This window comes from Mauremys reevesii, linkage group 4, assembly GCF_016161935.1.
Source record: "Mauremys reevesii isolate NIE-2019 linkage group 4, ASM1616193v1, whole genome shotgun sequence".
Lineage (NCBI taxonomy): Eukaryota > Metazoa > Chordata > Testudines > Geoemydidae > Mauremys > Mauremys reevesii.
This window is the reverse complement of record NC_052626.1, coordinates 37,978,302-38,003,556: the sequence shown is the minus strand read 5'-3', so window position 1 is coordinate 38,003,556 and position 25,255 is coordinate 37,978,302. Positions and strand designations below refer to the sequence as shown.

Below are 25,255 nucleotides of genomic sequence, written 5' to 3'. Positions count from 1 at the left end.
CCAGGAAGCCATTTAATTCCACATAGAGGGCTCTTTAGTTCGAATTCTGTACTCCTCCCCGACGAGGGAAGTAGCGCTAAATTCGACATGGCTATGTCGAATTAGGCTAGGTGTGGATGCAAATCGAACTTAGTAGCTCCGGGAGCTATCCCACAGTGCACCACTCTGTTGACGCTCTGGACAGCAGTCCGAGCTTGGATGTTCTGACCAGCCACACAGGAAAAGCCCCAGGAAAATTTGAATTCCTTTTCCTGTCCGGACAGTTTGAATCTCATTTCGTGGTTGGACATCGGGGCGAGCTCAGCAGCACCGGCAGCGATGCAGAGCTCTCCAGCAGAGGAGTTCATGTAATCTCTGAATAGAAAGAGGGACCCAGCATAGACTGACCGGGAAGTCTTGGATCTGATCGGTGTGTGGGGCGAGGAGTCTGTGCTTTAGGAGCTGCGCTCCAAAAACCGGAATGCAAAGACCTACGAGAAGGTCTCCAAAGCCATGAGAGACAGAGGATACAGCAGGGATGCAACGCAGCACCGCGTGAAAATCAAGGACCCCAGACAAGGCTACCAAAAAATCAAAGCGGCAAACGGATGCTACGGAGCCTGCCACCACTGCCCCACCAGTGATCATGGACTCTGACGATGGGACAGTGTCGACGGCCAGTTCCTCGGCGATGTTCGCGGATGGGGAAGATGAGGAAGGGTTTGTGGAGGACGAGGCAGGCGACAGCGCTTACAATGCTGGTTTCCCCGACAGCCAGGATCTCTTCATCACCCTCACGGAGATCCCCTACCAACCCTCCCCGGCCGTTAACCCGGACCCTGAATCAGGGGAAGGAGCAGTCGGTAAGTGCTTTAAACATGTAAACTTTTATTCTTAATATTACAGGAATCTGAAGTATGTGAAAAGGAGGTCTCTATATATATGGGGATAGAACAGAAATCCTCCTGGGAGATCTCCACGAAGCTCTCCAGGAGGGAATCGAAAAGCCTCCACAGGAGGTTCCTAGGGAGAACTGCCTTATTGGGTGCTCCGTGGTAGCACACTTTTCCGCGCCAGGCTTTCATGAGGTACTCAGGGAGCATTGCCTCCCCGAGCACGGCTGCATAGGCCCCTGGTTTGTGCTGGCTTTCACGCAGCATGCGCTCTCTATCTCCTTCAGTGACCATCCTCAGGGTGATCTCGCTTGGAGACTCCTGCATCTAATTAGGGGAATTACTGTAATGTTACGCCTGGTCCAAAGTATTTTTAAAAAATCTCCAGACAGACGGCGTAGCAGAGACTCAGCACGCTGCTGCATGACAAGCGTAACGGAAAGCCAAAGAATCAAATGGACGCTCATGGAGGGAGGGGGGACTGAGGACGCAAGGTATTCCACAGTTCCTGCTGTCTCCGAAAAGCATTTGCATTCTTGGCTGAGCTCCAAATGCTTCTAGGGTCAAACACAGTGTCCGTGGTGGGTCAGGGCATACCTCGGCAATTTACGCACCCGCCCCACCCACCCCCAGAAGTGAAAGGGAAAACAATCCTCTGTTGACTCTTTTACATGTCACCCTATCTTTACTGAATGCTGCAGATAGATGCGATGCTGCAGCACTCAACACCAATATCCTTGCTCCCCCCCGCCCCCCAGCCATGGGTGGCTGACGGTACAATATGACTGATATCCATCGTCATCATCAGCCTATTGGCACATGGGGCAGTGCAAAAGAACTGGTAACCATGCTGACTAGCATCAGTGAGGTCGATCAAGGGCGCCTGCTCCTAATTTTTCCTGGTAGATGGTGCAGTATGGCTGGAAACCGTCCTCATCATAGCAACAGGGGGCTGAGCTCCTTCAGCCCCCACCCTTCATGTGTAAAGAAAAGATTCAATTGCCCCTGGACTAGCAGAGGGATGCTGGGCTCCTCTCCTCAACACACCTCTTAATGTCCTGTCTGGACTATCATAGCAGCTGGAGGCTGCCTTCCACTCATTTCTCACTTACAAGTCACTGTATCTTATTCCTGCATTCTTTATTACTTCATCACAGAAGTGGGGGGATAATGCTATGGTAGCCCAGGAAGGCTGGGGGAAGAACGGAATCAACAGGTGGGGTTGTTGCAGGAGCACCCCCTGTGAATAGCATACAGCTCATAATTTATGTAGGATCTGACACAGAGCAGCTGTGCTCTCTGGTTCTCTGATACAGTGGTTCTCTAGTAAACTTGCCCATATTCTAGGCAGGACTGATTCTATTTTTAGATACCAAAAAGGAGGGATTGACTCAGGGAGTCATTCCCAATTTTGGCTTTTGCGCCCCTGGCTGATTTCAGCCAGGGGCACTTATGACAGCAGCAAATGGTGCAGTGCAAAAGGACTGGTAACCATGATCATCTTATTACCAATTTATGGTATGGTAGATGGTACAGTATGGCTGGTAACCATCTCTGCTGTCATGCAAAAGCAAAAGCATGCTGCTGTGTAGCGCTGCTGGACCACCTCTGTCAGTGGCATCTAGTACACATACAGTGACAGGCACAAAAGGAAAAACAGACTACATGGTTGCCACGCTGTGGCGTCTGCCAGGGCAATCGAGGGAAAACGGGCTCGAAATGATTGTCTGACATTGCTTTCCCTGAGGAAGGGATGACTGACGACATTTACCCAGAACCACCCGCGAAAATGATTTTTGCCCCATCAGGCACTGGGATCTCAACCCAGAATTCACAGAGACAGACTAGACTGTGTTCATTGTTCACAAAAATGTATCTTTGCAAGGAATTCACTCCCTTTTTCCCATCACACAGCTTCGACTGTCTCCAGACCTGCCACAGCATCCCCCTCAGAGAGGCTGGCAAAGATTAGGCGGCGAAAGAAAAAGACACAGGACGAGATGTTTGCTGAACTTATGGGGTGCTCCCGAGATGAGGCGGACCAGCAGAGCCAGTGGAGGGAGACCCTCTCTCTGTACCAGCGCTCACACAGTGAACGGGAGGAGAGGTGGCGTGAGGAAGACAAGCAGGCGACTCAAACGCTGCTTGGACTAATGAGGGAGCAAACGGACACGCTGCGGCGCCTTGTGGATGTTCTGCAGGACCGCAGGCAGGAGGACAGAGCCCCCCTGCAGTGTATCTGCAACCGCCCTCCCCTGCCACAAAGTCCCATACCCCCCTCACCCAAAATAACCAGAAGGAGGGGCGCCAGGGGCCGTGAAAACTGTCACTGCACCCCAGCAGAGTGCTCAAGTACCCAAAAGCTCTCATACCCTAAATTTTGAGAAGTCCTTTCCTTCCCGCCTCACCCAAGCCCCCGTCCCAGTTTCATCCCCTAACTGTCTAGTTGATAATAAAAAATACTTTTCTGTTAATTACTGTTTCCGTCATGTTCTTTTAGAGGAGACTGTGTTTGAAGGGGGGGAAGGGGGTTGGTTATTGGACAGGACAATCACCTTTACCAGGGTACAGACACGGGGGCAGGATCAGCAGCAGGTCACACACACACTGCAGTCAGTAGGCACCCTGGTCGGTATGGGAGGTGATTTGCAGGTTCTGTGTGGGTGGGGGGGTACTTGACTTTGTAGCGGGGTTACAGATCTCATGCAACGGTCCCTGTCCTGGACCACAGAGCCACGCAGCAGAGGAATCTGTATCCGTTCTTCCCCGCCACAAGGCCACATAGCCCCCGCACACAGAGTCCCAAAAAGGAGGGATGGCAGGCTCCGTTGAAACAACCAGTCCGGCACTGCAGACCGCTCTGGAAGCAGGAGCCTGTCATTCCTCAAGTTTAGAGGCGGTCTTTACATCACCACACACCCTACCCAGCACAATCCGCGTCCCAGTTTCAACCCTTTAACGCAAAGTCATCAATAAAGAAACCTTTGTAAAGTTAAAGTGGAACATGTATTTTATTTTTAAACGTGTGTTGGAAGTGGGGGAAGCGGGGTGGATGGGGTATGTAACTGCAGATGCTAGTCAACAGTAACTTGGTAAAGAAACAGGGGCAGGTTCAGCTTCTCTGTAAAGAAACTGAACAGTCACAGGTCACGCTGCTCGGTGCTACTTGAAGAGTTCCTTGTCGCTGTGCAAGGCGCCTGCATAGGGCTTCACAAGCCAGGGCATTAGCGGGTAGGCTGGGTCCCCGAAGATCACTATAGGCATCTGCACATCCCCAAGAGTTATTTTGTGGTCCGGGAAGAAACTACCTTCCTGCAGGCGTCTAAACAGACCAGAGTTCGTGAAAACACACGCGTCATGAACTTTGCCTGGCCACCCGACGTTGATGTTGGTAAAACGTCCCCCATGGTCCACCAGTGCTCGCAGCACCATTGAAAAGTAGCCCTATTTCTCAGCAGCTGACTGTGGAAGAGGTGGACGATAAGGTGTGAGGAGTTGACAACGGCCATAACTGCAGCGGGCTCCGTGCTCGCAGTGCTGTGGCGCCCGCGCTGTCACTAAGCAGAAAAGTGCACGAACAGATTGCCCGCAGGCGCTTTCGGGGAGGGAGGGAGGGCGTGATTGACGGTTCAATGATGACAGTTACCCAAAACCACCCTCGACACATTTTTTCCTCCAGCATGCATTGGGGGGAAATCCCAGAATTCCAATGGGCAGTGGGGAGTGCGAGAACTGTGGGATAGCTTCCCACAGTGCACCGCTTCCAAAGTCGACGCTGGCCCCGTTACTGTGGACTCACACAGTCAAATTAGTGTATTTAGTGTGGATACACAAATTCGACTTCATAAGGTCGATTCCACAAATTCGACTTAAGTTGATTCGAAATAGTCTTGTAGTGTAGACATACCCTAAGCAACTGAGTGAGGCAGTGAGCTAGTTGAGGGAAAGCCAGTGGTAGAAGGTGGCGTCTCCCCTTGAAGGGAATCCCGGGAGTACTGCAAGGGTATGGAAAATCTCCTCACGATGTGAAGATAAAAGAGCTGCTGTTAAGGGCAAAGACAAGGTATGGTAGAGAGCTCCACTGAAAAAAGCAAAAAAAGCCCTAATCTTACCATGGTTACACCGTCAAGTAAAAAAATTTATACCACCAACTTTGCACTCACAAGCTGGCTAACAATTACGTAAACAACAAAAAATGTGCTAACAATAAAAGAGGAAAAATAGTAGAAAAAAATCAATTTAATTCAAATTGCTCTCAGGTTTAAAAATAAATAATTTTACTTAGCATTTTCAAACTGCTTTCTTAACTTTAATCCTCACACCACCACTTTGAGGTATGCAATTATCATCCTCGTTTTACAGATGAAAATACTAAGGCACACAGAGAGTGACTATCCAAAATCACAGAGTGAACCAGAATCGGAACTAACATTAGAACTTATGAAGCAGCAAAGAATCCTGTGGCACCTTATAGACTAACAGACGTTTTGCAGCATGAGCTTTCGTGGGTGAATACCCACTTCTTCGGATGCAAGCAGTGGATGCCATGCTGCAAAACGTCTTGCTGCTTCTACAGAACCAGACTAACACGGCTACCCCTCTGATATTAGAACTTATGAAGTTTTTGGCTCCCCACTTTGTATTGAGCCCACTAGATCATGTTGCTTTCCATCAGTGAAAATTTATTTAGCTATAGTAAACCCTGATAGTAAAGCTATGCAGAAATCCCCCACCCCCACCTAGAAATTTTCAATTTGTTTTCAAAAAAACAAATGTTTTCATCCAAAAAAGTCAAAACATTTCATGGAAAGAACTCTTTTTGGCAAAAATAAGTTTGTGAAAAGTCCAAAAACACAGTTTTGCCTCAACAAACAATTTTAATGGAAAATTATTGACCAGCCCAACTGACAAACCCTTCTAAACCATGACAAGCAACCTAAATGGCACTGGAGTTTTTAAGACTTGATTTGTATGCTTTTCAACAGAATTATTTGTATGCTTTTCAACAGAATTCCCTTCTTCCCTATTTTGAAACATTACAGTCTTAGGAGGAATTTCAGAACCTTTCATTCATGGAATGTAGCTTAGATCTGTGTTCTATAACAGAAGTGACCAAATAACTGACTCTCCAAGCCACATAAGACAATCTTCGAGTTTGAGAGTACGGGGACATCTGCCAGAGGGAGGCTTCAGTCCTGCAGTGGGGTGGTGGGGCTCAGGGCTTCTGCCCTGTGAGGAGGGGGTCTTTGGGCTTCAGCCCCACAAAGTGCACCTGCTGGGGCTTCAGCCCTCCTCCTGCTGAAGCCCCAAGCCCCAGCAGGTGTGCCCCGCTCCTGATGAAGCCCTAAGACCCACCACCCTAGTCTGATAGGTGGAGAATGGGAGGTGGGGTGCTCCATAAGCTGCACTTTAATTGTAAAAGACTGCATGTGGCTCTCAAGTTGTGGTTTGGCAACCCCCATTCTATAAAATGCTAAGTACACTGCTGGAGTTAAATAATAATTGTGCGCAGAAAGCTGGATTGCTTTACAGTGACCACCATGGACTAATTTGTGATTATGATGATTTCACATGGCACACAGTGCTCTAGGATTTTTAAAAAAATATGCTTTAATGTCATATATTTTTGCTTCCTCAAAAAGTCTATTTAGTGTTGATGAAAGGGGCAAAATTTACAGCAGTGAACAATGACCACCTCTCTTTATCGAAAGAAGGGGTACAACATGGGTAGTGACAATGTATATTTTTTTTAAATACCTCCACCAAGGGCAACAAATCTTATTTTGGATGGGATCTCCCCTACCACACATACCCCATTCTACCACCATCACCACGTCATATTCTTTAAACTCAGCGAAGACACCTCCAACAACATATCAACTACTTTGGCGGTTTCTATAATAGGAACAACTATGCACTAGGAACTGAACTGAGACCACCAACTTATTTCACAAAGAGCAGCAGGAATCTATCTCATGACAATATTTTCTGGCTACTAGTGACCTGAGCCCAATATGAACTGGAGATAGAGACATGAAAGAAATAATATTATCATTCAAACTAATAATTATAATGAAAATAGAAGGAAAGATGCACGAGTAGCAACTGAACTATTTGAACTTGAGAGCTAAATTGTTATTTAAAAATAGACTTTTGTTTGACCTAGAAAGTTCACTTGAAGATGGGAAATCTGTAAGAAGGAAAGTAATGGCCATTTGGCCAGAAAAATCTATAAAAGCTGCACAACATAATACATCTAAATGCAATTTTATTTGACGAGGATGTTTTGATTTGTTTTTTAAAGGAATTAGATTTCCTTTAATTTGTAGTTTTAAATTAGTGTTTTTGTATCTGTAAAAATTAATATCACTTAGCAACCTGATGCCCCTAAGAAAATGAGGTGTTTAGCGGATTTAAAAAAAGAACTTAAAAACTTTCAAAATCTGAGCACACAAACCTTCTCATTATCCTTGGCACCATCACTTGCATTATGCTTTTTATTCTACCAATATGCTTTTACATTACAGTGATATCTCGGTTAGAAAATTAGTTGCAATTGTTAGGAGAGCATCTGTTGAAAGCTGCTGTTTCTATTTCTGTCACGATCCTTTTCAAGAGTGTGTCTCTGGTATCTGATTGCTTTTTCCAACCAGGCCAAAAAAGCATCTCCTTCTATATCTCCTAACTTTGCAGTTATGGCAATACATCTTTTGGGCAAGCTTTAAATATTTAAACTTTTAGAAACAAAATAAGAACTTTGAGCACAAGAGCAGAAATTCAACCACAAAACTTCCCAAGAGGACATTTCAGCATTTTACTATAAAGATATGCACATGCCTAAATTGAGGTAGATGCATGGTTTGTGTTTCTGTAACCCTTATTGCAATGGAGCAGACAGATCCCATGAAGGTGTCTAGGATCTGTCTATGACATAGGGCTGATGCTGGCCTCAGAAACAAGAAGGCTTGAGAGTGGGACCTCAGTCTGAAAGGAATGAGAAGGGAGGAAGCATTAGAGCTAGGCTGCTCTGACAGAAGATATCTTGGGTCTGAGAGAACCTATAAGATAGACTGTGTAGACCTGTGCAATGAACACCCAACCTTTGGGAGAAGGGTTGGACTGGACTTTACCTAATTAACAATAACAGTAATAAAGTCCAACTCCACTCTACGAAGTAACTGTCTTAAAGCAGGTGGGAAAGTCACTTTCTCACACTTGTCCTTCCTCTCCCCATCCTTTCCCTACTATATGCTATCACCCATTCTCACTTTTACATGTACACTTCACCCATCTCCACATTTATATATAGATTGTAAACCCTTTGGGAAAGGGAGCATGCCTTTTTATATGTTCTGTAAACTGCTTAAAACAGGTGTGAGTACTGTAGAAATAAAAACAGTAAATAATATATTGCCCAGTAATAAGAGTAGAAATTACATCTTAAAATACAATGCACCACAGTCAGAAAGCATCCATCCAATCCTTCCCGGTGTGGAAATATTCATATGTATCCCATCATTTAAAAGACTAGTCTGAAATATTTACTGTTTGCTTTAGTCCTAAGAAGAGCTGTATGCTTTTCTCAGACTGTCAGTATCACTTATACTATTACCCATGGAATAAGCAGCTTTCATTCTCTAGGCTAAGTTTGTATGTGTATACTAAAACAAACAAGTATCCATTGTATTACTTGCTTCTTTTAAAACTATATATTCTGAGTCTTATCATCTAGAATCAATGGAAAAGTTGAACAGGGACAAGGAGAGAGGAAGAAAGATCAGCAGTGACCATTAGACCTAGAGTAGAAGATTCTTGAATGAGAGGATTACAAGAAGAAAAGCAATTAATTTAAATACTGCTGTTCTTATGTTATATAGTGAATAGCTGTTATGCAAATATGTTGTTTTTCTATGTCTAGTGCACCATAAGTAAAATGTAATTAGTAGCAATAAAATACCCAATCTCTCTCCTGTGAATTCTTGCTGTACTAACATGTTAAATGATGCCTGTAGGTGCAGCAAGAAATTTCTGTTGCTGGGAAATGGAAACTTGGAACAAGGGACAGCTTTTGGAGGCCAATAATTTTGGTATCATATTATTCAGATGACTGAGATGATCTGCAGTGAAACACTTCCGACCACATTGGTGAAGCCATTTCCTGTAATCAGAGCACAAGCACTAACGTTATAATCTGCACAGAGATTGTAACTAATCCCTAACACTGGAAATGAGTAAAATCTGTGCCAAAAATCAGATGACATTTAGTGAGGACATTTTGATAGTGCTGACTACTATAGAAACTATATTTTTTTAAGTTTTGTTTTAAAAGGAGACTCCAGTCTTACGTTGTTTATTGTGACTCAAGTTCTGATTTATGAAGGTGGAGCAAAAATGGTTTTTGATTATTAAAATGTAACCCATGGTGCACATGTATTAACGTCCCATAGATTTTTTTTAAGAAAGTCACCTGATTGATTCTCCTCCTGAGTTAACTGCGCTGCAGATGGTGCTACATAAGTGAAATTGTGCACATATGGAAGACAGAATGATAATGTTGGAAATAATTTTCCTAATAATTTTATGAAGGTTTATTATTACTCAATTTCCACACAAGCATTCCTTTATTAGTCCAAAGGCCACCTAGTGTTGGTAAAATTCAAAATACAAACATAAGCATGTGCACACATCTATATACCGTACTACATCCTAGCAAATGAAGGCTACTTACTTGTAACTGGTGTTCTTCTAGATGGACTCTGCCTATTCACACTCTTGGGATGTGCTGACCAGGTGCAGCCAGGATGGTGGAACCTTCTAGTCTTGTTAGGGTTCCTCACCCCTCGCTCTCTCCAAACAGTTGAGCACATTCTGAAGTCGTGGCTACAAAAAGGGCATGGAGCTAGGGGCTATCTCAGGTTTTTTCCAAAAGCTAAAGTGGAATACCAATTAACCCTAAAAGTAGAACTTTGCAGACGCAGAGAAGGCAGGTAGGAATTGTGAATAAGCAGAGTCTATCTCGGGGTACGTCCATACTACCCGCCCGGGTCGGCGGGTAGCGATTGACTTCTCGGAGTTCGATATATCGCATCTCATCTAGACGCAATATATCGAACTCCGAACACGCTCCCGTCGACTCCGGATCTCCACCACCGCGAACGGCGGTGGCGGAGTCGACGGGGGAGCCGCGGACTTCGATCCCGCGGCGTCTGGATGGGTAAGTAGTTCGAACTAAGGTAGTTCGAGTTCAGCTACGCTATTCGCGTAGCTGAACTTGCATACCTTAGTTCGACCCCCCCCCAGTGTAGACCAGGCCTCGAAGAACTCCAGTTACAAGTAAGCAACCTTTTTATCTTCTTTGAGACTCCTCTGCATATTCCCACTCTTAGGATAATTTGGCAAGCAGTACCATGAACCGGAAGGCGGGAGCAGAATCCTAAATAAACAATGACTGAAGTGCTGCTCTGCCAAATTGAACCTCAGATCTGGTTGCCACATCCAAACCATAATGTCTTGTAAATAACGTCTGAGCAGCCCAGCATATCTCAATCAGGGGAATATGTTTAGCAAATACTACAGATTTAGCGACCACTTCAGTAAAATGGGCTCTAAGAGGAACAGAAGGAGAGGGTGTCCTCCGTAACACTTTTGTCAATACACATTCAGACAGGGACTATGCTAAAATGCCCCAACCCTTAAAAGTACCAGCATACAAGATAAGTAAGTTAGGAGACAATCTGAAGTGCCTCGTTCTGTCCAAATAATACAATGGCATTCTAAGGAATGAATCTAGTTTCCCTTTTACTTGTTGAGGTTTAGGAAAAAATACAGGTAAACTGATTCTATGAGTAACATGAAACTCAAACCACCTTGGAAAGGAATGTAGGGTATGGTCTAAGAACTACTTTGTCTTTTTGAAAAGTAGCATGGGGGAGAGGGGGTTCACTCAATGCATGCCACTCACTATTCTTCTAGTGGAAGTGATTGCTATTATAAAACCCGTCCTTATAGAAAGATGAAATAATGAACAGTTCTCGCTAGAGGTTCAAAGGGGGGAGCAATAAACTGTGTTAAAACTAAGTTCAAATTCCATAGAGGGGCCAAATCCTATACCAGAAAATACAAATTCAATCAGCTTTTAAAAAAAAATTCGCACCAACTTGTGCGAGGAAATGGGGTTTCTGTAATGTGAATATGGAATGCTGCTACTGCTGCTAAGTGGACTTTCATGGAGAGAGACAAACCCCTTGTTTTTAAAAGTGAAACAAATATTCCAAAACAAGTTTTATAGGGACTTAAGTTGGGTCAACATTCCTATCATTTGCCCAGATAACAAATCTTTTCCATTTAAAATTGTAGCTTTTTCTGGTAGATGGTTTTTAAACATTAATAAGAATTTGCTGCACCTCAACAGAGCATGATCTTTCTAAATCTGTTAAATTCCTATCACCCAAGCTATTAGGTGTAATGTAATATTAAAACCAAGGCCCAGCTTAGGCGTATATTTCTACAGATAGGGAGTGTGTTCTTCATTTCTTTTGTTTTCTTCCATTTCCAGATTTAATCTGAGGTTGCTATTATATACAGTTTAATGAGCTTTTAAAGAAAGATAACAAGTACTGTAGAAAAATGTGCTTTTAAGAGAGTTATTCTTCAACACACCTGTGAAAAACTTAACTACCTGCGATGAAGCTTGGGGTGATTAATTACAGAATGAATGAATGAATGAACCAATCTAGATAATTCAGTGAAAACAGCCCACAGGAAAACTCACATAATACAGAACTTGAGCAAATCAAAAATGCAAGATTTCTAACAAGCTCAGCTAAATTAATAGAGAACACATTAAGTCTACATTTTCTAATGTGGACATTGAAGACAGACTTTTAAAGCAATAAACAGAAAACAAGTAATTGTGGCTAAAATTTCTGCTTTTGGCAGGGACACAATGTAGGCGCCCACATGAAAAATATGGCCTTTTTGAGAGATTACCACATCACGAGAGGCAATATCTAAAGTACAGGGTATAAAACACAGTATGGCAAACAAGAGGACTGTTACTTTGGTAATAAATAGCACACACTTTGGTAATAAATATCTCCCAATCCTCCAAGAGTCCAAAGATAAGGCAAAGTAAAGAATTAAGAAGCATAGCATTATGTTACTCATGATAAGGAAAGAACAACTGGGCACAGGAAGGGGCACAGGAAGCGATGTGGAATTCAATTCTACACAGCATGATGTGGTTGAGTCCTGTGAATATTTCGACTTTAGCATGTCAGGACACAACATAATGGAACAAGAGAACAAGCTACTGAAATAATTTCCGCCTACTCTGGAATCATTAACTTACAAAGAAACAATACTGAGTAAAAGTACTGGATTGTGAGATTTCTAACAAGTCTTTCCTTAGGACAAAATGGAATCAGCCACACATTAAGAACAGATGTGAATAGCTGGAAATAGGTGTGAACAGGAGGATTTCCAGGTACATGAACAAAACACACAAGACATGAATCCTATATAAAGGTTAACAGTCCAAAAGTTATGAGAATGTAATAGATGAAAGAACAGAAAGCTGTAGGAGCAACTTTAAAGTAGTGGATGGTGTAGGCCTGATGAAACACAAAGTTCTGGTTCAGTTCTGATCACTTGAACTTACCATGGTGGAATAAAAATGGATTTACCTTTGTAAGATTAATGGGTGCTTGCCTTTCACCCACGAAAAAGTATTCAAATCTCAGTTCTGAATACATGGCACTACATACAAATTATCAGGGAGATTTACATCTCTCTAGTCTAGTTCCTCTCTTCTCAATCTGTTCACTCACATTGACAAAGTTATTTATTAGGCCTACTGAAACTGGACTCTAAACCTGTTTACTTGGGGCCTTAAATTGTTTCTCCAACTTTGTCCCAGCCCGAACAAAATGCAACTACTCAAAAACAAAAGAGATTTTTAGATGACCATGTGCCATCTGGTCCTTCCTAAGTAAGCTGTAAGCACTATCATTCCCATACTGCTAAAGGTTCTGTAACAATAAAATTTGTTGTTTATTATTGCCGAGAAATATCATTTAAATAATATCTTACTTTTATATAGTACCTTTCATCCTGATATCCCAAAGCAACGTACAAAACTGAAATACTACCACTCATCCTTCCATTCTAATAGTTGGACTCAGCTAATATGCCTGTCCATTTTCAAGTTTCAAATTGCTGGTGTTCCCAGGTTAAAAATCACAGGAGGGCCAAATCCAAACATGGTCAGTTGTGCCATTCATCCTTCTGAGGTAGCCAGATTGAGTATTATGCAATTTACTGTGGTCAACACCTTAAAAATCACAGGCTCTTTGTAGATGTCAAAAATTTAAAGACATTTTTTCTTGGCATAGGTCTGGTATGCTTTGCCAAAAAAGTTCCTGACACATATTGTTGAGTAGCTCTTTTCTGCTACCTTCTATCCCAGAGGTGGCTCCTTTTCAGTGTTATATGTTGCTTTTGGACCCTTCAGGAGGAAAGGTGCTATATAAATGCAAGATCTTTTTAATAAAGATCTTTCTCAAAAATATTCAACAAACTTTAGTAATACAGATCCAAAAAATAAAGTATACATTTCTTTAGGTCCTGGTGTTGGTTTCCCTTTCTTCTTGCCTGTGTTTGGCATTTCTGCATATTGGTTTTTCAGTGACAGCACCACAGGATGTGAGGACCTCACATTCATTAGTAAATTTATCCTCACAAAATCCTTATGATACAATAACAAAGTATAAACTCCATTCTACAGATGAACAATGGAAGCACCAAGAGATGAAGTGATTTGCAAAAGGTCACGCAGCAAGTCTGTGGTAGGGCCAGAAACAGAACAAATATCTTCCATGTTCCACTCTAAGGCCTTAATCACAAGATGATCCTTCCAAATTATTTTTACCAGGTTCACTCACCACTAACTTGGGGAAAATCCAAAACATAATCTTCTAAAAAGAAAGGCAACTGAAATAAGATTATTGAACCAGGAAGAAATAATATTAATTAGCCAGAGAGAAAACATATAAGCAGTGTAATCATAATACAAGGTAAACTCCCACGCCTCCCCACCAAAAAGTAATGAGGTACCACATCAGCTGTTTCTTTGGTATCTGTGTGCAAACACAGAAGAATCTCCAAGAGAAGAGAGAAAACAGCCCTCAAATGTACTTGACATCATAGGCCTAAGAAAATGGAATAAGAAGAGTTCCAACAATAATAATAATGCTAATAATATAATGGCACAGTCAGGCATTTGACTAGATGGACTCCTTAGCCTCTTTTCCATTAAAAAATGTCCTAGTTTAAATTAGGTTAAATGCCTATTTTCCAACATGAGAAGTTAATTTAAAAAAATACTTTCTCCAGTTTTATTTTTGTCTTTTTTTCATTCCACATGTAACTGGTTAAAACTCATTTAAATTAACGCAAAGCTTATTTTCTTCAGTATTTTAACATGTGTAAGAGACAAGACATTTACCAATAAATCTTATAATCAGGCTTCATTAGACCATCATAAAAGGAATTCAAGACATCCTCTGACATTTACCATTTTTGTATTTTCCATTCTTAATAGGCCATCATTATGACAAACAATACTATTTATGTGGTTCATGAGAGAAAAAAGTAGTTATGACTATTAAAATAAAAAATGAGAAAATTCCAAAACAAGCTCTTCATATTTTTGTATAACAAAAAAGAGATTACTTGAGAATAATTTATTTTACAAATAAAAGCAGGATGAAGGCAAAGACAATGTAAGCTCCTAGCAATGTTGCCTCCTATCTCTACTCTATAATTTCTACTAATGTTCTTGGTCATGATATGCCTCAAATATGAGAACTGAATGTCTACTTCCCATTTCGAAAACCTGTTGTTCAGACATTTACTGAACTGAAATATAGCTGTTGGCAGAACAAGACAACTTAACCAAGGGGAAACAAAACTCTGTTTCCCTAGTTATCACTAGCAAGTCACCAACTGGACTTCTTAATGACTACCACATAAAGCAGATTTGGATGTACTTTGGTAATTCTCAAGATCAGCATTTCTCCCCTCTTTCTCTTCCTTCATTAACAAAAATGAACTGGTCAACTCACCTCTCTTTTCTCTGTTAACTTCCTCCAGGACATGTTCTTGCTTTTTTATTTGTTCAAAGAGAGACTGACGTTCACACTCCTTGCTCAATGTCAAGTGCTTAAGCTGCTCTCGACTCTGCAATAGGTGACGCCGCAGCTTCCGTTCCTTGCTTTCTTTCTCTTTCACCTCTTCACACATCCATTGAAGTTTAGTCTAGAGAAGAACAAATTTATCTGACACTAAAAAGGAGAGAGAATTCTAATAAAAATACTAGGACTTAAATTCTACACTGAATGAACAAGAACATTTGGAATCAGCTTGCTGATTTATAATAGCTATTGCTATACAAGTTTAAAAAGAAATATTTAAAATATATTAAAGGACAAATTCTGACTTAACATGCAAATTAGAATGTGCACATATATTTTGGTTGGCAGCAACTGCATGCTCAAGCCAAACATGTAGATTATTTTTTCCAGGAGGATAAGCTTGCAGGCTGTGAGTCTATTGGCCATTGCTGGTTCAGAGGGGATATGGCGTACAGGCAGCCTGGTGAACAGGCCCCACCCTGGAATGTGATGGCCTGATTCCTGCAACACTTGGTTTGCAGAGGAACATAGGCACTGCCATAATGGATCAGACCCAAGAGCTATCTAGACCGGTAACCTGTCTCTGACAGTGGCCAGCAACATGGCCATGCTTCAAAGGAAGGAGTAAGAAACAAGCAGTCAGTAAACATGAGAAAATCTGCCTCCCACATAAGGTCTCCTGATCTCCAGCAGTTAGAGACTGGATTAACCCCTGAAGCATGAGGTTTAATAGCTCTTCCACAACATTTTTATCATTAATTACAATAACATTCAATCATTTTGTTGTCCATATAAATGTCTAATCTCTTTTTGAATTTTATTAAATTAATGGCCTAAATTTCTTCCTGTGGCAGATAATTCCACAGGTTAGTTACATATTGTATGAAAAAATATTTCCTTTTATGAGTTATGAATTTCCCACCATTCAGTCTCATTAAATGTCTTTGTTCTTGAGTTATGAGACAGGGTGAGCTCAAGTTTCCCATCTACCTTCTCTATGTCATTCATTATTTTATCATGTCCTCTATTATCTCCTAAGGAAAATAATCCCAATCTTTTCAATTTCTCTTCAGTTTCTTTTCCAGGTACGTAATCATTCTTGTCACACTTCTCTGAACTCCTGCAATATCCTTTTGAGATATGATGACCGTACTGCACACAGTATTCAAGATGAGGCCATGCCACTAATTTATATAAGGGCCTTATACTATTCCCATATTCTTCATTCCTTATGCAACCTAACATCTTGTTTGCCTTTTTGACTGCAGTTGCACCAAGCAGAGGTCTTCAGTGAAGCCCAGGTCCCATTCTTGAAATTATACAATTAATTTAGAACTCTGTAATGTGTACAAGCCATTTAATTTTTCCCTCCAATTTCCATTACTTTGCATTTATTGACATTAAATTTCAATTACCATCATGTTGCTCATTCACCTTGCTTGATTAAGTCTCTCTGAACTTTCAAAATATTCTCTTAACAGATTTAAGAGAAACAACGACTGGGATGCATGACTTCTGCCCCATATTTTCATCACAGAGGTGTTGATTTTTGGGAAGGGTACCTATACAAAGTGCCCTGACAAAATCTGGCTCTAACATTGAAACCAGACCTTCTAAGCAAAAAATGCCCAGCTATAAAGTGACCCAAACTCAAATGGTTTGGTTGATCCATAAACAGTAGAAGGAACACATGAGCTATTGAACTTACAAATACAGCTTTGGCCTGAAGCCTTTTATATCTTCCAGTACATTTTTTAAAAAATGTATTAAATATTAAATCTTTGTATTAAATTGGGGCCTATGGAGATTACAAGTTCCAATAAGTCTTGTGCTTTTGCAAAGCTCAAGATGTCTCAATGTACCACCGATCAGTACAACGCCCGCATCACTGCCGTGGACGAGTTCAAATATCTAACAAGAAATCTATTCTTTTAAAATTTATGCAATTCAAAATACTAAGAGTGGACCTACGGTCTACCAGTTACAGACCAGGGTCTGGAACCCACAAACGGAGAGGTAGGTTCGAGGAGACTGTAATAGGTTCAAGTCACAATTTCACTACTCTCAGTTTGAGGTCAGAAGCCATTTGACCTACATGTACCTGTGTCAGCTCATAGCTTTGGGTGAAAAAAAGCATTTAATTGAAAACCACATAATGCATTGTTCAGTGAAAAAATATTTATTCCCAACTTGCCTCACATAAAGAATCCATTAAGGTATATGGATTAAACTACAATAGCTACAAGAACAACAAAAAAGGCACTATTCCCACTGTCTCCACTCCAATTCAGAGCTGAGTGTTTAAAGAGTTAAACCTGAACAAAGTCATTTCTACACCCATAAATTCCCAGAACTAAAGAAGGAGGGAAGAAACAGAGAAAAGAAGATGGAGAAGGAAGAAAAACATAGGACAGAAAAAGTGGGATTCTAAAGGGGAATAGATTCCACCCTGAATGATAGTGAATGTGACAACAGGATGCAGAACAAATCGTTTAAAATTGTAGATACTGCAGTACTTTATGCAGTACCTAAAGACTAGCTTGATTCTGTCCTCATACATGGGGATTGAGGGTAATATGTCCAAAATTTGTACTCCAGCCTCGGGTCATAATTAAAAATGGAATTTGAGCCTCTCCACTGAATGAGTCAAAAATCACCAATTTCAGGGACAGCCTATACAAAGATGACAATGTCATGATTACAGTAGCACTGTGAAAACTAACTCTAACACGCTGCAGCTCTAACCGCATTCCCTTCAGTGTCAGCCACATGAACCACAAAATCATTTCCCATCTACCTCTCCCTTGACAGCTGTAAAGAGATATGTCCCTATACCTGAGTCCCTGATGCTGCAGTGGCCGAGCCTTTAACATGAGACCACATTACAATCTTTGCTGTGAAATGGGATGAGACTGCTGGGTTTTGTGAGAGTATCATCAGATTTGCATATTAGTAAAGTGAAAATGTTTGAGGTTTTACAGAATGCTGTACATAATACATACATATATATATACACACACGTGCGTACGCACACACAGACACACACTTACTTTAAAAAAAACTGAATAAAGCAGAAATCCCATTGGCAGTTAGCAAAGATATCATTTCAGAACTAAGATTTAATCTGAGAGATGACTTTTAAAGCATTAAAGGCCACTAGCTTTTACGCTAACAGGTAAATATTTAAGGTGTCAACCACTTTAAAAATAAGAAAAGCCCAGGACTTGTATATATTTTAACCACTTGCACTTCAGTTCACTTGAGTGATTGGGGTTATTGAGGGACCAAGTTGGGGTTTAAGTAGGAATACAGAGTTTTGGCTGTGAGACTCTTGTTTTCCCTGGTGCTCCAGAGAGCCAAAGCAGCAGTGCCAGAGGATGCAGAGTCTCTCCCAGCAAGGCATCAGTGCTTGAGGAGATCTCCTCAGTGATGCTGTTTTGAGGCACCAGGGACCTAGAGCAGTAGTACCAAGAAGAGCCCCTGAACAAGTGCCAAGGCTGCAGCATAAGGACACTGAACCCATCTGCCCAGCCCATGGCCCCTATATACATTGATGTGTCTCACTCCTGATGCAAAAGCTTCTTCCTCACACATGTCCCAAACACCTCTGTTAAATCCCCCTTCTTCCAAATGCCCTGCTGAAACACACGTGGATCCAAGTACATTTCTCTCCAGCTCCCCCACACTCCCTGCTCTAGCTTCAAAATTTCTACTCACCTCACATGCATCTCCAGAGCACTACCACCTCCCCCAGAGTCCACCCCCATATACCTCTGCTTCCCAGCCTCACCAGAGGTATGTACAGACCACAACTGGGGAGAGAAATAGTTAGAAAACATCCATTAAAACCAAGTTTCAATGAAAAATTAAAATAAACTTTCCTAAAATATTTGAAATTTGTTGTTTCTCATAAGCGCACCTGTAGTCAGGAAGGGAAGATCATCTAAGTTATGACAAATAAGGGAAATAAACTGTGTGTTTCATTTTAAAAGTTCAAAAAGCAACCTATGTCTAAGAAGTTATTAGTATGTCTGTCTGTGAATAGTTTGTGGGGACTATTGCACTTCAGAAACCTAATGATACATGAGGAACACAAAACCAAATTTCAAAAAGGGAGTATTTTAAAACAGTGCCTCTGCAAAAGTTAGTTAAAAAGACATGGAAAATATTGCACGGAAAATTCAATTGTCCTATGAAGAATTACTGCGCCAAATGTGGAGACTAAGGCCTGGTCTACACTAGGAGTTTATGTCGAATTTAGCAGCGTTAATTCGACTTAACCGTGCACCCGTCCACACCAGGAAGCTAATTAGTTCGACCTAGAGGGCTCTTTAGTTCGAATTCTGTACTCCTCCCCGACGAGGGGAGTAGCGCCAAATTCGATATGGCTATGTCGAATTAGGCTAGGTGTGGACGGAAATCGACCTTAGTAGCTCCGGGAGCTATCCTACAGTGCACCACTCTGTTGACGCTCTGGACAGCAGTCCGAGCTTGGATGTTCTGACCAGCCACACAGGAAAAGCCCCGGGAAAATTTGAATTCCTTTTCCTGTCTGGCCAGTTTGAATCTCATTTCCTGGTTGGACATCAGGGCGAGCTCAGCAGCACCGGCAACGATGCAGAGCTCTCCAGCAGAGGAGTCCATGCAATCTCTGAATAGAAAGAGGGCCCCAGCATGGACTGACCAGGAAGTCTTGGATCTGATCGGTGTGTGGGGCGAGGAGTCTGTGCTTCCGGAGCTGTGCTCCAAAAAACGGAATGCAAAGACCTACGAGAAGGTCTCCAAAGCCATGAGAGACAGAGGATACAGCCGGGATGCAACGCAGTGCCGCGTGAAAATCAAGGACCTGAGAGAAGGCTACTAGAAGACCAAAGCAGCAAACGGACGCTCCGGAGCCCAGCCTCAGACATGCCGCTTCTATGAGGCACTGCATGCCATTCTCGGTGGGTCTGCCACAACTGCCCCACCGGTGACCGTGGACTCCGACGATGGGATAGTGTCGACGGCCAGTTCCTTGGCGATGTTCGCGGACGGGGAAGATGAGGAAGGGTTTGTGGAGGACGAGGCAGGTGACAGCGCTTACAACGCTGGTTTCCCCGACAGCCAGGATCTCTTCATCACCCTCACGGAGATCCCCTACCAACCATATCCAGCAGTTACCCCGGACCCTGAATCAGGGGAAGGATCAGTCGGTAAGTGCTTTAAACATGTAAACTTTTATTATTAATGGAACAGGAATCTGAACTATGTGAAAAGGAGGTCTATATATATGGGGATAGAACAGAAATCCTCCTGGGAGATCTCCACGAAGCTCTCCTGGAGGTAATCAAAAAGCCTCTGCAGGAGGTTCCTGGGGAGAGCTGCCTTATTGGGTGCTCCGTGGTAGCACACTTTTCCGCGCCAGGCTTTCATGAGGTATTCTGGGAGCATTGCCTCCACGAGCATGGCAGCATAGGCCCCTGGTTTGTGCTGGCTTTCACGCAGCATGCGCTCTCTATCTCCTTCAGTGACCCTCCTCAGGGTGATCTCGCTCGGCGACGCCTGCATCTAATTAGGGGAATTACTGTAATGTTACGCCTGGTCCAAAGTATTTTTAAAAAATCTCCAGACAGATGGCATAGCAGAGACTCAGCACGCTGCTGCGTGACAAACGTAACGGAAAGCCAAAGAATCAAATGGACGCTCATGGAGGGAGGGAGGGGGGACTGAGGATGCAAGCTATCCCACAGTTCCTGCAGTCTCCGAAAAGCATTTGCATTCTTGGCTGAGCTCCCAATACCTGTACGGTCAAACACATTGTCCGCAGTGGTTCAGGGCATAGCTCGTCAATGTATCCCCACCCCCCACCCCCAGAAGGAAAAGGAAAAAAAATCGTCTCTTGACTCTTTTAAATGTCACCCTATGTGTACTGAATGCTGCTGGTAGACACGATGCTGCGGCACTATACTGTAGCATCCTCCTCCCCCAGCCTCATGGGTGGCTGACGGTACAATATGACTGGTATCCGTCCTCATCATCAGCCTTGTGGCAGATGGTGTAGTGCAGTAGGACTGCTATCCGTCCTTGTCATCAGCCCATAAGTAGATGGCCTGCTAACCGTCTTCATCATAGCAACAGGGGGCTGAGCTCCATCAGCCCCCGCCCTTCATGTGTAAAGAAAAGATTCTGTACTGCCTGGACTATCATAGCAGCAGGATGCTGGTCTCCTCTCCCCCACACTGCTTAATGTCCTGCCTGGACTATCATAGCAGCTGGAGGCTGCCTTCCCCTCATTTCATTTCACTAACAAGTCATTGTTTCTTATTCCTGCATTCTTTATTACTTCAGCACACAAATGGAGGGACACTACAACGTAGCCCAGGAAGGCTGGGGGAGGAGGGAAGCAACAGTTGGGGTTCTTGCAGGGGCACCCCGTGTGAATGGCATGCAGCTCATCATTCCTGCATGATCTGACACGGAGCGGCTGTGCTCTCTAGTTCTCTGATACACTGCAACCCTAGTACACTTGCCCCATATTCTAGGCAGGACTGATTCTATTTTTAGATACCATAAAGGAGGGATTGACTCGGGGAGTCATTCCCAGTTTTGTCTTTTGCGCCCCCGGCTGATCTCGGCCAGGGGCACCTATGACAGCAGCAGAAGGTATAGTGCAGTAGGACTGGTAACCGTCATCACACTGCCAATTTACAATGGCATGGTAGATGGTACAATATGGCTGATAACCATCTCTGCTGTCATGCAAAAGCAAATGAATGCTGCTGTGTAGCGCTGCTGAATCGCCTCAGTCCGCGGCATCTAGTACACATACGGTGACAGTGACAAAAGGCAAAACAGGCTCCATGGTTGCCACGCTATGGCGTCTGCCAGGGTAATCCAGGGAAAATGGGCTCGAAATGATTGTCTGCCGTTGCTTTCCCGGAGGAAGGAATGACTGATGACATTTACCCGGAACCACCCACGACAATGATTTTTGACCCATCGGGCACTGGTATCTCAACCCAGAATTCCAAGGGTCGGGGGAGACTGCGATGGGGTGGAACAGGGCAGAGTTTATGCTTTCCGGATTGCCTGGAGCAGGAGTGCGCACGAGATAGGTGCTGTGCATGGTCTTGTTCACAGAGACAGACTAGATTGTGTTCATTGTTGGCAGAAATGTATCTTTGCAAGGAATGCACTCCCTTTTTCCCATCACACAGCTTCGACTGTCTCCAGACCTGCCACAGCATCCCCCTCACAGAGCCCCCCTGCAGTGTATCTGCAACCGCCCTCCCCCGCCACAAAGTCCCATACCCCCCTCACCCAAAATAACCAGAAGGAGGGGCACCAGGGGCCGTGAAAACTGTCACTGCACCCCAGCAGAGTGCTCAAGTACCCAAAAGCTCTCATACCCTAAATTTTGAGAAGTCCTTCCCTTCCTGACTCACCCAAGCCCCAATCCCAGTTTCATCCCCTAACTGTCTAGTTAATTATTAAAAATACTTTGCTGTTAATTACTGTTTCCCTCATGTTTTTTTACAGAAGACTGTGTTTGAAGGGAGGGGTGGGGAAGGGGGTTTGTAATTGCATAGGACAGTCACCTTTACGAGGGTACAGACACGGGGGCAGGATCAGCAGCAGGTCACACACACAGTGCAGTCAGTAGGCACCCTGGTCGTTATGGGAGGTGGTTTCCAGGTTCTGTGTGTGTGGGGGGGGTACGTGACTTTGTAGCGGGGGAGGGCGGTTACAGATCTTATGCAGCGGTCCTTGTCCTGGACCACAGAGCCACGCAGCAGAGGAATCTGTATCCGTCCTCCTCCACCACAAGGTCACATAGCCCCCGCACACAGAGTCCCAAAAAGGAGGGATGGCCGGCTCCGTTGAAACAACCAGTCCGGCACTGCGGACCGCTCTAGGAGCAGGAGCCTGTTATTCCTCAAGTTTAGAGGCGGTCTTTACATCACCGCACACCCTACCCAGCACAGTCTGCATCCCAGTTTCAACCCTTTAACGCAAAGTCATTAATAAAGAAACCTTTGTTAAGTAACAATGGAACATGTATTTTATTTTTACACATGTGTTGGAAGTGGGGGAAACGGGGTGAACGGGGTATGTAACTGCAGAGGATAGTCAACAGTAACTGGGTAAAGAAATAGGGGCAGGTTCAGCTTCTCTGTAAAGAAACTAAACAGTCACAGGTCACGCTGCTCGCTGAGGAACCTAGGTTTCAAAGCCTCCCGGATGCACAGCGCTTCCTGCTGGGCTCTTCTAATCGCACAGGTGTCAGGCTGAGCGTAATCAGCAGCCAGGCGATTTGCCTCAACCTCCCATCCCCCCATAAAGGTCTCCCCCTTGCTCTCACAGAGATTATGGAGCACACAGCAAGCTGCAATAACAATGGGGATATTGGTTTCGCTGAGATCCGAGCGAGTCAGTAAGCTTCGCCATCTCCCCTTGAGACGTCCGAAAGCACACTCCACCACCATTCTGCACTTGCTCAGCCGGTAGTTGAAGAGTTCCTTGTCAGTGTCCAAGGCGCCTGTATAGGGCTTCATGAGGCAGGGCATTAGCGGGTAGGCTGGGTCCCCGAGGATCACTATAGGCATCTGCACATCCCCAACAGTTATTTTGTGGTCCGGGAAGAAACTACCTTCCCGCAGGCGTCTAAACAGACCAGAGTTCCTGAAAACACGCACGTCATGAACCTTGCCCGGCCACCCGACATTGATGTTGGTAAAACGTCCCCTATGGTCCACCAGTGCTTGCAGCACCATTGAAAAGTAGCCTGATTTCTCAGCAGCTGACTGTGGAAGAGGTGGACGATAAGGTGCGAGGAGTTGACAACGGCCATAACTGCAGCGGGCTCCATGCTCGCAGTGCTGTGGCGTCCGCGCTGTCACTGACCAGAAAAGTGCGCGAACAGATTGCCCGCAGGCGCTTTCAGGGAGGGAGGGCGGAAGTGACGGTTCAATGATGACAGTTACCCAAAACCACCCTCGACACATTTTCCCCCCAGCAGGCATTGGGGGCTCTACCCAGCATTCCAGTGGGCAGCGGGGAGTGCGGGAACTGTGGGATAGCTGCCCACAGTGCACCACTTCCAAAGTCGACGCTTGCCCCGTTAGTGTGGACTCACAAAGTCGAATTAGTGTCCTTAGCGTGGATACACAAATTCAACTTCGTAAGGTCGATTCCACAAATTCGACTTAAGTTGAATCGAACTACTCTTATAGTGTAGACATACCCTAAATTCAACCATTGAAGTATAAAACAGAGTGGATTTTTAGTCCTCCTCTAAGGGCAAATCTTGATGTAACTTCAATTACAGAATAGTTACTCTGTCACTCAAACACACACACACACAGAACCAAAACAATGTTTATCTTTTTTCTCCTCAGCTAGCTATGAAAAAAATGGTTACTAATCTGTTCCATAACTGTTGTTCTTTGAGATGCATTGCGCATGTCCACTCCACTCTTGGTGCATCCAGCGCACAGCCATCAGAAATTTTTTCACTCCACAGTATCTGTTGTGTGGCTCGAGCTCTCCCTGTTGTCCTCACACACCACTGCGTGCAGGTATAAAAAGCAGAGCCATCCCTTCTTGTCGTTAGTCTGATATAGAGGGGCAGGAGAGCAGGTGATGGAATTGACATCAGAACACTTCTCAAAGAACAACAGTTATGGAACAGGTTAATAAATATTTTTTTTTCTTCCAGTGATTGCACATGTGCATTCAGATCTAGGTGACTCTCAAACTTTCAGACAGGAGGTGGGATTGGAGTCTATTTCAATAGAGACTGGAGCACAATTTGTCCCACTCTAGCATCATCTCTGGAGTCTTGAATCACAGCATAGTGAGAGGCAAATGTGTGGACCAAAGACCAGGGTGCTGCTCTACAAATGTCTGCAACTGGAATTTGTGCCAGAAAGTCTGCCAAGATCAACTGTGACCTCATCAAATGAGCTGTGACTCTGTCAGGTGGCGCAACATTACCCAAGTCATAGCACATATATGTGCAGGATACAATCCGGAAAGAAATTCTCTAGTGGAGACTGATTGACCTCTTATTCTGCCTGTCACAGCTACGGACAGCTGGGAGGATTTACAAAAGTGTCTAGTTCTGACCAGGTAAAACATCAAGGTTCTTCTGATGTTCAAGGTATGCAAATGCTCTTCTTCCCTGGTCATATGTGGTTTTGGTAGAATACA

The 25,255-nt window shown here is 43.7% G+C and overlaps 1 protein-coding gene across 10 annotated transcripts in view; it reads right to left on the bottom strand.

Annotated features, from left to right (window-relative positions):
- CEP128 (centrosomal protein 128) overlaps window positions 1–25,255 on the bottom strand; it is a 432,173-nt gene that overhangs the window by 222,449 nt on the left and 184,469 nt on the right. For all 10 annotated transcript variants that reach the window (XR_005597581.1, XR_005597582.1, XR_005597583.1 and 7 more), the window contains one exon: window positions 14,996–15,188. Coding sequence is in view for 7 of the 10 variants with exons in the window: in XM_039534734.1 (XP_039390668.1) it covers window positions 14,996–15,188 (193 nt within the window). In the remaining 3 variants the exon portion in view is untranslated. The remainder of the gene's footprint in view (window positions 1–14,995; window positions 15,189–25,255) is intronic.